This window comes from Prionailurus viverrinus, chromosome D2 (genome assembly GCF_022837055.1).
Source record: "Prionailurus viverrinus isolate Anna chromosome D2, UM_Priviv_1.0, whole genome shotgun sequence".
Lineage (NCBI taxonomy): Eukaryota > Metazoa > Chordata > Mammalia > Carnivora > Felidae > Prionailurus > Prionailurus viverrinus.
The window spans coordinates 55,836,586-55,848,962 of record NC_062571.1 but is presented as its reverse complement, the minus strand read 5'-3'; the positions used below and the strand labels follow the sequence as shown (position 1 = coordinate 55,848,962).

The 12,377-nt window shown below is 41.3% G+C and overlaps 1 protein-coding gene across 11 annotated transcripts in view; it reads right to left on the bottom strand.

Annotated features, from left to right (window-relative positions):
• Positions 1-458: 458 nt before the first annotated feature.
• Positions 459-12,377, bottom strand: part of CC2D2B (coiled-coil and C2 domain containing 2B) — a 95,079-nt gene continuing 83,160 nt past the window's right edge. For all 11 annotated transcript variants that reach the window (XM_047824822.1, XM_047824824.1, XM_047824829.1 and 8 more), the window contains 5 exons: positions 11,336-11,470; positions 10,836-10,958; positions 6,201-6,259; positions 4,352-4,529; positions 459-2,031 (listed from right to left, as the gene is read on the bottom strand). In XM_047824822.1, coding sequence (XP_047680778.1) covers positions 1,843-2,031; positions 4,352-4,529; positions 6,201-6,259; positions 10,836-10,958; positions 11,336-11,470 — 684 coding nt within the window. In that variant the 3' untranslated portion in view covers positions 459-1,842. The remainder of the gene's footprint in view (positions 2,032-4,351; positions 4,530-6,200; positions 6,260-10,835; positions 10,959-11,335; positions 11,471-12,377) is intronic.

Sequence of the window (12,377 nt, the reverse complement as noted above, 5' to 3'; positions counted from 1 at the left end):
CACCTGAAACTAATAATAAAGTACTGTATGTTAACTAACTGGAATTAAAATAAAAATTTAAAAATAAAATCACATATTTTTAAAATAGACAAATGAAAAAATGGTTCATTACACAGTTTCAAAATTTTAGGGAAAAAATTTTAGTTGAGAAATCCATACACCTACAAAAAAACCCATATGATACAGAAGGGTTCTCTATGCTTGCCTATGAATACTTTCTACCTAACTCTTAAGTGGCCTATCAATTTGAAAACCATAAATGACTAACAAAATAGTTATGTAAATATTGAAGGTGCCACAGAAATGAACTGCGTGAGTTCAGTATTTTTTTGTCAACATTGTCTTTCCATAGACATCATTTATTGCTACCCCAATCAATATGGTTGACTTGCTAATAACAATACTTCATAGAACATTCAAATAAGAACAAAAATTCTGATCAGCTAGGGGATACACACACTTAGGTTTTAACCTTGGAGAAAAAGCGTTCTCTTCACCCACACCTCTACTATTTTACTTAGGTAGTCACAAGTTTCGTCCAAGACTAACATCACTGCACATAAATGAGGTCTTCCCTGGCACCAGCCCATGCAGGTGCATTGCAGGACAGAATTCAGATTGAGGAGTCCCTGGGGATGTATTTGGGGGGATCTCTGCTTGTGAGAGTGACCCAAGAAACTCCAGCTTGTGGGAGAGGTGAATTTTCTTTCTCCTGTTTTTACCTCATACAAAAAAAGCTTTCATCAACCTTTGGAAATCTGTACCTTTGGTTTTTTTTTTTTTTAGAGTAAGTAATTATGCAACATTTAAGTAAACTGTATAAATACTTTTCTCAGTGAAGCACAGAACAACCAAATAGAAGAAAATACAGCGCTTCTGACTTAGATCCCTGTCCACTCTCTCTCAAGGCTCCTAGGATCTAGACAGGCCTCCTTGGAGTCACTGCTGGGAAAGGAAAGCAGCAGAAAAGTGCGAGAAGCAAAATGGCGGACTCCTCACTAAGGAGAAAAGGAGCCCTGAGATTTGGTAAGACCATTTTCTCCCTTTCTCACAGAATCGGGAAAGCATGTTAGAGCTTCTTGGGAAGCCCTTCCAAATACTAGGAGCTGAAAGAACTTCAAGTCAGTAGCATGCCAAGTGAAAACTTTTAGGAGGCCCCAGAAGCTGACCTCAGCCCTCAGCCCCACCTGGCAGATTTTTCTTTTACTCTTAACCAGTGAAATAATCTTTGGAGAGGCAATGACCTGGAGTTTGTACTTGAGTATCTTCTACCTGGAATTGCATCAGAACCCGCGTCAAAAGTACCAGCCTCACTTTGGTAATGACAACATTCTAAAAGGCGGGGTTTTCACTCTTAACAGGTCATCAGAATGATCTAGGGAGCTTGTTTAAAATAATGTGGGTTCTGGAGCTCCACTCCCAAAGGTTCCCATTCAGTAGGTCTTAGGGGGATGTGGGAATTTGCATTTTCAACAATGCTTTCCAGGTGATTCAGTTGAGCTGGTGTGAGGCCTACGATTTGAGTAATACTGGCTTAAAAGGTAGGGGCCAGAATTACTTCTTTCCCATGATAAGACCCACTGTAGACAGTGACCGAAGGCCACCAGACTGACTGAAGTGTTTTCCTTGAAGAGGTCGGGAGGTCATCTAGACTCATTCTCAAAGGTTCAGGGAGTGGGTCTCCATGGTGCCTAACTCTATAAGAGAACCAACAATCGGGCTCACATTTGGCTGGATTTGAGGATAAGTAGCAAAATCTAAAGTACCGGAAAAGTCTTGATTGCTTTGGGCGAGGGGCCCAAGGCCTTTTTTTTTTTTTTTTTCCTTTTTCCTTCTTCCTTTTCACTCGTGTCGAGCTAAGGAAGCCAAATAGACCCACACAGATAATACCTTGTTTGGGTATGGGTGAATGTATACAGCTAGAGCAAATTCTGTCTGGGGAAATTCAGAAGAGTGAATTCCAGTTTGATACACAGCGTCAATAATTGACTGCACATCAGTGTATGGCATCTGCATAGGAAATCCTGTGACCTAGACAAAAGACAGAATAACATGTAAACCCATGCTACAGGCATGTAGGCAGTCAGGAATTATTGTATGCAAAAATATTACAGAAGCCTCAAAAAATGGTAGTCACGAAGTAATGTTATTTTCTAGGTGCTTACAATTGATGTGGGAAACAAAGGCAGAAGAAAATGGTAGATAGAATTAAATTTCCTTATAACCTGCAGCCCATTGACAAACACTTGAGGCTGGCGGAGTAAAATGTTTCTCCAGGAACTCCCTGCTATCTTAATGTTAATGCTTTGCTAGAGGGAAAAACAACCTTAGCTTGACAATAGCTAGGCCTCCAGTATCTCGTGAGTCTTCTTTAGCATATGAAAATCTCACTGGAAACTTCCCCTGGACTCTACCTCCCCCACTCCAGAGTATATAACCAGTCTCTCCTCCTGCTCCTGGGGCAGCTCTTTCTGCCCACCAGTCCTGTCCCCATGCTTTAAAAAATAACCTTTTTGCACCAAAGACATCTTCAAGAATTCTTTCTTGGCCGTTGCCTCTGGACCCCACAGACCCCACTATCACCCCCAAAACTTCATCAACCGTGTTCCAGGAACAGTACTAAATGCTTCACATACATATTTAATCCTCAAATAACCTTATGAGGTAGGCTCTACTATAATTCCCACTTTCCAGAGAGAGAGGAACAAAGCCAGATACCACAGCCCTCACACTTAACACTCCAAATACGTGCACCCTTTCTAGAATAGCAAACTGCCAATGGGAATATTACTTGGTCCTACAAATGAGGTATTTAAGTGAGCATTATGGAAGAATTTATTTAACACTGATTCAATTTATATTTATTAAGTGACAACTGTGTGACAGGATTAAAGGATTATGGTACATGGTCCTATGTAAAATTATCTATTTAATAAGATGCAGATAACAATCAGAAACCTCTTTCAAGCCTTAGATTGCTTACTTCAGGAGGCTTTTCTTGATCCTTAAATCTGTTCATGTGTTCTTCCCATGTGGTTGCAATAGGATGCTGTCCTTCCCTAACTTACTTCGTAAACTAGACTGCAATTACATGTTTTCTGGTCTGTCTCATTAGCCTGTAGTTTCTGTGAATGCACAAGATTGTATCTGTCTTGTTTACTGTCATAACCCCAGTGCCTAGCACAAGGCCTGTCACATGTAATACAAATAATAATAAACATCTGCTGAACACTTGCTAAGTGCTGGGTGCTGTGGTAAGTAGCAGCTCATTTAATCCTCACCAGAACCACAAACCAGATTAACTATTTTTATCCCTGTTTATCTTGCCCAGTGGGGTGGAAAGTATAAAGGAGTTAGGTAACTTGGTCAAAACTAGTGATAAATGGTTGAACCGGGGTTTGAATCCAAACCACATGATTAAGCTCAGGTTTATGATTATGTGTTACTAAGTAGATAATTTTACAAAGAAAGTACACGTTTTAAACCTTGGCTTATATTAGCCTCGGTTTATATTGCTTTGCTTATCTGTTTACCACTAATTCTGTTTTTTTTAATGCAAATAAAAGCAACTTCCTCCCTATTCATGAATAAATAGCACCCACAGATCCCTCTTTGACAGCTTAAGTACTTAACTCCAGACAGATTCCTTCTTTTCTTCTCTCAGAGGGTTTCCCTAGAAAATGTCTAGTCTACGAGATGGTAGGGGGAAAGAATCTCACTCTTGGGAGGCTGGGGCTTTCAAAAACCCATTGGATCAATTCACAGGGAAGAGTCAGTGACAGGATGTCAAGAGCTGGTGGTAGGTAGGGGAAAAACAACATACCAAATGCCCACCATGTCTGTTTATAAACTTGTTGAGTTTGAGATACCTTTTAACCAACCAAGATGATGACAAATGTGTTGGCAAATATATAAGAAAGGAGGTCAGGAAAGAAGACCAGGCTGGATACAGAAATTTGGGAGTATTTTGCATGTGAAAGGTATCAAAGCTTGCCTGGAGTCCTCTTGCCCAGAACCAAGGACAGAGAATCTAGTCTATTACTACCATCCAGAGATCATTTTTCAATTTCTTATTTACAGGTGACTTTCTTTTGTTCATCTCTTTTTCCAAACTTTGTGGCTATATAACATAAAACATATCAAGAAAATGTCATGCAGTGTGGTCATGGTAATAGTTGTTCAGTCTATTTGAAATTGCTTAGTCTACAAATAAATGTATTTTAATGCCTTATCATCTGTTGTCTAGGATCAAGATAAAAAAGCATTTCAGGGATATTGAAGATTACTATTCCCTAGCAATTAACAACATAGATACAACAAATGTCATTAATGCACTAAATCATACACATACCCAATAAAATTGGAGTAGCCTTTCAAATTCACCCTCTTCTTCAGACAAAACAAAGCTTCCAGTGCCAAGTTCTAGCTTAGGAAGGATTTTTTGCAAAATATAAGTACATTGTCGATTCCAGCGTGTTGGCTGTTTAGGTCGCCATTCCATCATTTTACATTTCAGAGTCCTCTCAATCCTAAAGTAAAAATGCAAAGGTTATTTTATGACAAATTACAATTCATGTAATAAGCGTGATAAGAGTGTTGTCACTTTACTCAAGTGCAAGAATATTTTTTTTAATTTTATTTAGTATGAACCAGACCTTCATGGCTAAGAATATCTACCATCATTCACATTAATCAAGTTGGGGAGAAGCAGGCACTTGCTTGGCTTGGGAAAGCAAGAAGCTTCCCAGGAGAGCCAACAGTTGAATCTCAAAGGCACATCTCTTTTCTGGTTACCTGTGTGTAGACAGCTGCCTACTGGGTGTGATGTGACAACGTCTACTGTCTGATCACTGGACTGACATCCCCATTCTCCAGGGCCCTCCTCTGTCATAAAATATTGTGTTTCCAAGAAACTGCATTTATGAAAGTTCAGATATCTGGTCTGGGTGATGTCAGCAGGGATGGATTTATTAGATTAGTTAATACAGCAAGCATGGTTGGAAGGAAATGAGGCACAGACTGATAAGTATGATGATCAGTTTCCCCCGCTAGAATGTACACTCCATAAAGGCAGAGATTTGTGCCTTTGTATTCAGCCCCTAGAACAGTGCCTGCTGGTAGATTATTCCAGGGACAGTGTACGTTGGTTGACGGGGCCCCCTTGAGAAGCCTCATCTTTACACAGAATCACTGTGTGCTTAAAAACAAAAAGCCACTGGGAATTTCCTCCTGGCTGAGTCTGTAGTGTGACTGAGTAGTTTTGGAGTTTGCAGAGTCCCAGAAGCGGCTAAGCATCAGAACTACTTGTAGGGCTTTATCAACATATTTCACCTTCAGGTATTGATTCAACAGGTCTGGTCTGGGATCCTGGCATCTATTTTTTAAAATAGTTCTAGAAGTGATTCTGATGAAAACCAGAAGTTGGAATCATTTCTCTACTGCATTGCTTCCTTTTTTTGTTAAGAACTGGGGAAGAAGGAAGGAAATAAGAGGTGGGAGTTGTGTACTAGTGACAGAAGGGAGTGGCAATATTATTTGTTATGTTTTGTTTTGATTAGTTGGTAGGGGCTTATATGGCAGCCTGCTATGTCAGCATGAGTCACTGGAGACAATAAGATCTAGAAGCTTCTGACACATTTGGAGTAGAAGCAAGCCCTGCTGTAAAGTTTGTGACTTTGACAAACTTATTCAGCTTGACTGAACAACTCCTTGGGACGTGTGTGTGTGTGTGTGTGTGTGTGTGTGTGTGTGTGTGTGTTTGGGGAAGTGGGGAGTGCCGATGAGGGACAATATTGATGTTTCTACCACCCAACTTGGATGTTTTTTCCATACTCCAAGTGGTGGGCCATTTACCTTCATTTCCTTTCAAGAAGTATTAGTTACTGCATTATTGTTACCATAACTTCAACAGGTGTCCGTGTTGAGAACTTCCCAGCAGTAGCCCTACAATATTTTCCAGAGGCAACCACTTTTTAACTTAGATGGTCTTTTATAAGGAGTGTCCTGGAATGACAGAGGAACTGCTTTTTGATGCACGGACCAAAAGTCAATGACTCAGTGGAAGACACTACCATAACCTCCATCTCTTGCTTCTATTGCTGAATCTAATAGGTATTTTGAGAGCCTGGGTTGGAGAACTGAAAGGAGCAAGAGACAAGGGAGAAAACGTAGTAATCGTAATATATAAATAAAGGTCATACCTGTTCTTTAGATCTTCTATCATGCTTTTATTAGTCTCACAATAAATTATTTCCTCAGGCTGAAACATATAGACAACTGAAAGTTATAAAAGATTCTAGGGAGACCACTTTGACATCACAGTCACCCCTGGAGTGCTAATTATAATGAGGGGAACCCAAACCACTTTCATGTGGCAAAAGCACTCCACCACAGAAGCACAAAGGTAAAACACAGATCACAGTGTTTCCTTTGATTTTAGTATTACTTCACCAGAGCGCGGGATGAGGAGAGGATTTACAAGGTATTTTTCCTGGGTAAGACAGGTCTGCTGGCCACATTCATTTATTCAAACAAACATTTGACATGCTTATTGGTTATACCAGAAAATCTTCGGCACCTGCACTAGTCTCGTCCACTTATTAACTGTGGCCTTGGTGAAGTCACTTAACTTCTCCAAGTCTCCGATACCACATCTTTAAGAAAGGGACAATAATAGTACTTACTTCCCTAGGGTCTTGTGAAGATTTTGATATAAAGTAATATATGCAAAGCCTGGCACATATCGTTCAATAAAATCAGGTATTATTACTACTACTCTTTCATTTTTTGAAAAAATTTTTGAAAGAGAGAGAGAGAGAGAGGGCATGAGCAGGAGAGAGGGGCAGAGGCAGAGAGAGAGAGAAAGAGAGAGAGAATCCCAAGCAGGCTCCACACTCAGTGCAGAGCTCCACACAGGACTCAATCCCATGACCCTGGGATCATGACCTGAGCCAAACCAAGAGTCAGACGCGCAGCCGACTGAACCAAATCAGGCGCCCTACTACTCTTTTAACACGGTTTGTTATCTTCCTTCTTTGGTTGAATATCCTTTTCTTCCAGCTGGCAGGAGCCAGGTCTTTGTGTGCATGTCCCTCCCTGCAGGGCTCACATGGACAAGACAGAGGGGCTGGGCTTGGGCATTTTTATTTTGAGCATTCCTGAACTGAGAAATAGAGGTAGCTGTAGAGATAGGGAGATGGGCGGAAGGAGGCTTGTGCAATAAGAGGGCAACAGTTTTCAGACCTCTAGGGGCTAGAATATTTCAAGAGTGATTGAGAAGATTCAGTCTGTCAGGTGATGATCTAAGCCAGTGGTTCCAGAAGTGTGGCCCCTGGACCAGCAACCTCACACCTGGGAACTTGTTAGAGATACAAATTCTCAGCCCCCATGTGGTACCCGCTGAATTAGAAACTCACAGGGCAAGGCCCAGCAATCTGCCAGGGTTCTGATGCCACCATGGATAGATTAGACAACAGTCCCAGGCACAGGGAGTTCCCCCACAACAGATTCCTCCAGGAGAGGGGAGACACTGGAAAAAGGAAACTATGAACTCCAACGTCATGTTGCAGGGCCACCAGCTGTCCCAGACAGCACAGGTAAACTGAATGCCTTTATTGCTGCCACCAACCACTGTGTAACCCTCCAAGGCCCCCACTCCCCTCCCCGGCCCCTCCCTCCGTCAGGTAACTAGTGGATTAGTTAGGCCACCTTCAGGCCTGAAAAAGAGGCCTGGGTTAACGTTAACTCGATAAGTTTATGAGGTGTTAGTCCACTTGCTTTCTTTGGCAAAGGCCCTTTCTTTCAGGGAATTCATATCTTTTAAAACTTCAAGAGGATCTCCCTGTTAACTTCATCTCTGAGTACCCACATGCTCATCTTACACACTCAAATTTGGGTTCACAATTGTGACAAAAAACAAGTGTTCACCACAGGTAGTGGTTTATTTTGGGATGTGTGTTGCAAGACAGAAGATTGAGGGCCATTAATCCACAAGAAAGAATAGAGATGCAAGTCAAATGCAATACTGGGTTTTATATTTATAGATTCGACATGACAAAAGGTTTTGTTTCCATACTTGGGCAGAGTGGCTTTTAAAAACTACAATTTTGATCACGGCAGCCCTTGCCTTAGTGATGTTAGCTTCTGACTGTCCTGAGGACAGGCGCCCATGTCCTTACCAGGACTCTGCTCACCGCTGAGCTTGTCTTGCTCACCCCCTGGCCGCAGCCAAGCTGGCCTTTTAGCTCCTCGACAGACACCTGCCTGCACCTGCTGGTTGTCATGCCTGCTGTGTCCTCTCCTCTGCCGGGACTATTCTCTACTCTGACCTTCCTCCAGGCCAGCTCCTGCTCACCTTCCTCACTCTGCTGGTCACTGCTTTTTACCCAGGAAGCCCCAGAAGCTGTCCTTCCCCTCAGGCCCTCTGCTGCACGCTCCCAAAAGCACACTCATTTCTTCTGTGATCGCATTTACCACTCTTGTCCTGCAATTGCCTGCTCCCTTCTCTTTCCTCCTTGAGAACACAAGTCCTGGCAATACTGAGACACATGTTTTCCTTGTGGTACTGATGCCTCACATAGCTCAGGCACACAAACAACATTTCACTGAAGCCCTAATAGAATGATTAACAGTAAACAAAAAAACCCTCATCTCTAAATATGTCACCTCGCTGCCAGAGGCGGCAATACATCAGTTGCAACTTTGGGATGGGAAAAGCAAGGCATGGCCTGTGGATGCTGAAAATGTTGTTTGCTCTAGAGAGATAACTACACTTCCCCTTCTTTAAAATGACTTTACAACAGGAAATATGTATACATATATACGCATGCTTGCATCACACGGAGAATGTTTAGAAGGATGCACAAGTAACTACTAACAGTGTTTATTTCTTAGAGAGTGGGAAAGAGATGTTGAAAGGGAGAGACATTCTTTGTACAGTTTGGTACTGTATGATCCCCTCTCTGTAACTTCCATGCATTCCTTCTGATTTTGTGAAATGGCTCAAATATATAGATGAGCATAGAGAACAAGGTAATGAAAATCCACCCATCATACCTACCACTTAGCTACATCTCACCTTTGCATTCTTGCATATTTGTTTTAGATTTTTTAAAAAGAAGTAAAACATTACAGACTTGAAGTACTTTGTATGTTGCTCCCCGACCTCATTCCTTTTTTTCCTCTCTCCAAAGGTCACCTTTAACCTAAATTTGGTATGTATCATTTCTAGGAATGATTTTACACCATCAATATGTGTCCATATATACATAAACAGCACATCATTTTCAAACTTCATAGAAGTGATTTTGTACTATGCGTGTCATTTCATATATTTTTCATTTTGCTTGACATTACTTTGTTTTATATTCATTCCTGTTGATACTCATAGCTCTAGATCAATGACTCTCAACCTCAGTTGCACATTGGAATCACCCGGGGAGCTTTAAATAACATGGGTGTGTATGTCCCACCCTCAGCGACTCTGATATAATGGAGGTACAGTCAAGTTGAGAACTAGTGTAAGTTGGTTCATACTTTTTTTTCTTCTGTTACGTAGAAGAAATCATACTATGAGTACTTCACAACTCATGTATTCTTTTTCTGGTTGATGAATTCTTTTCTCATTTTTTTTCCTATTTCAAGCAATTCTATAAAGAACACTGTTGTACTCGGCTGTCTTCCTGTGCATGCTCCTCTAGGATATATGCTGAGAAGATGAACTGGTGGGTCAAAGGTTGAGCATCTTCAGCTTTATCAGATCTCGTCACACTGCTTTCCAGAGCACTTACAGCAATTTACCCTCCCACCACTTCTCCCTCTTTGCCAGCACTTGGTATGATCACACTTAAATTTTTTTTTTTTTTTTTTGCCAATCTTAACCATGTAAAGAGGTGCTTTGTTGTTTTAAATTGTATTTTCCTGATTGTGAGTGAGATTGAGCATTCAAGTTTCTGCTTCTATGAATTGTTTTCTGCCTATTTTTCTACTATATATTTCCACTATCTTCTTTTAACTTTCACTTCTTCTCGGCTCATAGCTCTTAGTTTATGGATTTTGTAATTGCCTACACCTTGCCATGCCGGAGGCCTTGATCCAGAAACAGCCACTGAAGTGGAATTTGGGGCCCCTCACAAAGGGCCGTCACATGCACCACAGATCCACTGGCTGAGCCACCTGGTAATTCCGTCGTTCTTGACCTCAGGTCTGTGCTTCCACCCCTGCCTCGGTTCTCCTGGCACTGGGTCTTCAGCTTTTCTTCTCCATCTTCTTTTGAGAGTAGTGACGCAGGGGGACCCATCCCAATCCCTAGCTTCGAAAAATGAGGCTGGCCCGGTTCCCTGGATTTCATGAACCGTTTTCAGACCTTGTTGCCGTCCTTCATTCAGCCCTACTCATTGCTAGTATTTCTGTCCTGTTTCTACTCCACGAGATCATTGTCATGGTTTGGAGCCCAGGTAAACCTTTTCTTTTTCAATCTTTATATTTTATCATTACCATGGATGTGGAGCAGAGGGCTAGGTCAAGGTAAACTTACGACACCATCTTGACATTATATTTTCAGTTTTAGAATAAACATTTACATTTTTTCCCTTTAAAATCTACATTCACTTTGAAGATGATGACTTCTTTCGATTCTTCTTTTCTGCAAGTAGAGGACTATGATAGGAGTAGCCCAAACTCAGGCTGGATGGCAGAGAAAACTAGATTTTATTAGCATTGCCAAATCACTCAGTCTGCAATCAGCTGTATAAACATAACGAGAGCTGGCACAACTGGTAAAGATTAGAACCGATGGTAGCTTTCATACAGACATACCTGAGAAGAATTTAGTTTACCTGTATGCTTTGTGCATTTGTCCCTTGGAAATCTTTTGGAAGCAACTGTTTCCAGAAACTTTCTTTTGAATAGTCAAAATGTACAGCCATTGGTGTATTATTTTGTTGAATATTAAACCAGACCTATTAAAACATTAACATAAAATCGGTATAGGCACATGGGAGCACAAAGCCCCTACTGGTTAGGATGGAGAAAAAGTTTACAGCCCTACTACCCAGCAAAGGTAGAAGCCCAGGGAGGTTCTGAGGTAGGAGGTAGAGATTCCACGGGCATGTGAACATTAGATTGATCACTGGTTCTCAACCTTGGAGGCACTACAGAATCACCTGGGAACTTTAGGGAATGAAGAATCCCTGGCTCCATAACCCAGGGATTCTACTTGAACATCTGTATTTTCTTCAGAGTCCACATGGTTCTAATGTAGAGCCGGAGTAGAGGAGAACTGCCTGACTCTTGAGGATATTAACTCCAAATAAGACTTCTTTCCCCAGATACTTACATTTCCATCATCAAACAAACAGTCCACACTTTGTAAGGGACAAAATGGGTCAAACTGCTTATGACATTGCCCAGTTAATGGATTCCAAAGCAAATATTCATCAGTTTCTTGAGTTAATACATAAGCTACTTGCCCCTGTTTGAGGAAAAAGATGGTTAACGTCATTTTTGGCAGGTGGTTGATTCAACTCATTTTTGTATGTGGAAATTGTAATGTAAGTATATGATATCTTTGAGTTCTACAAGTCTTTTTGGGGGGAGTCTTCAAAGTCTTTTTGAAAAGGAAAAAAGCTAAAGCTCTAGAACTCCTCAGGCCCAGGCTAGCATGAGGATTCAAATGAGAGAACTTCTGAGCTGGTGCTGCCATGTGCAGCCCTGTAAGGTTTACCCTCACAGCAATGAAACATGTTGCTCTAGAAAAATCAGTATGTTTTGACAATTTCCCAACAGCTAGCACTGAAGTGTTTTTTTCTTAATTTTTCTTAACATGTTTATTCATTTTTTGAGAGACAGAGAGAGACAGAGTGCGAGCGGGGGAGGGGCAGAGAGAGAGGGAGACAGAATCTGAAGCAGGCTCTGAGCTGTCAGCACAGAGCCCGATGCGGGGCTTGAACCCATGAACCACAAGATCATGACCTGAGCTGAAGGATGCTTATCCAACTGAGCCACCCAAGGTGCCCCTGAAGTGTTTTAAGGTAGGGACACTTTGGTCTAATGCACACAAAAGCACTGTATAGGCCAGCCCTGCTTTGAGTGGAATATACTTGGGGACTGAATTTAGGAAATGGATACTTGCTGAAGGCTCTGAAAAGGCCAAGTGAAGTTAAAAGGTCATTAAGTTAATTTTGAGCATAAGATCTGGCATTGGAGGCTAGAGAGAAAGTATACAGGGGACCATCTGAAGAATAAAAGTAGTCATTATGTTATTATTCTGTTCTTAACATACCTTTTTAAGTGCAAAGTTTTATTAGCAAAGAATAACAATTTCAGGTAATAATAAAGACTACTGAACACTTAATTGGAATATGTGCACCAGGCACCAT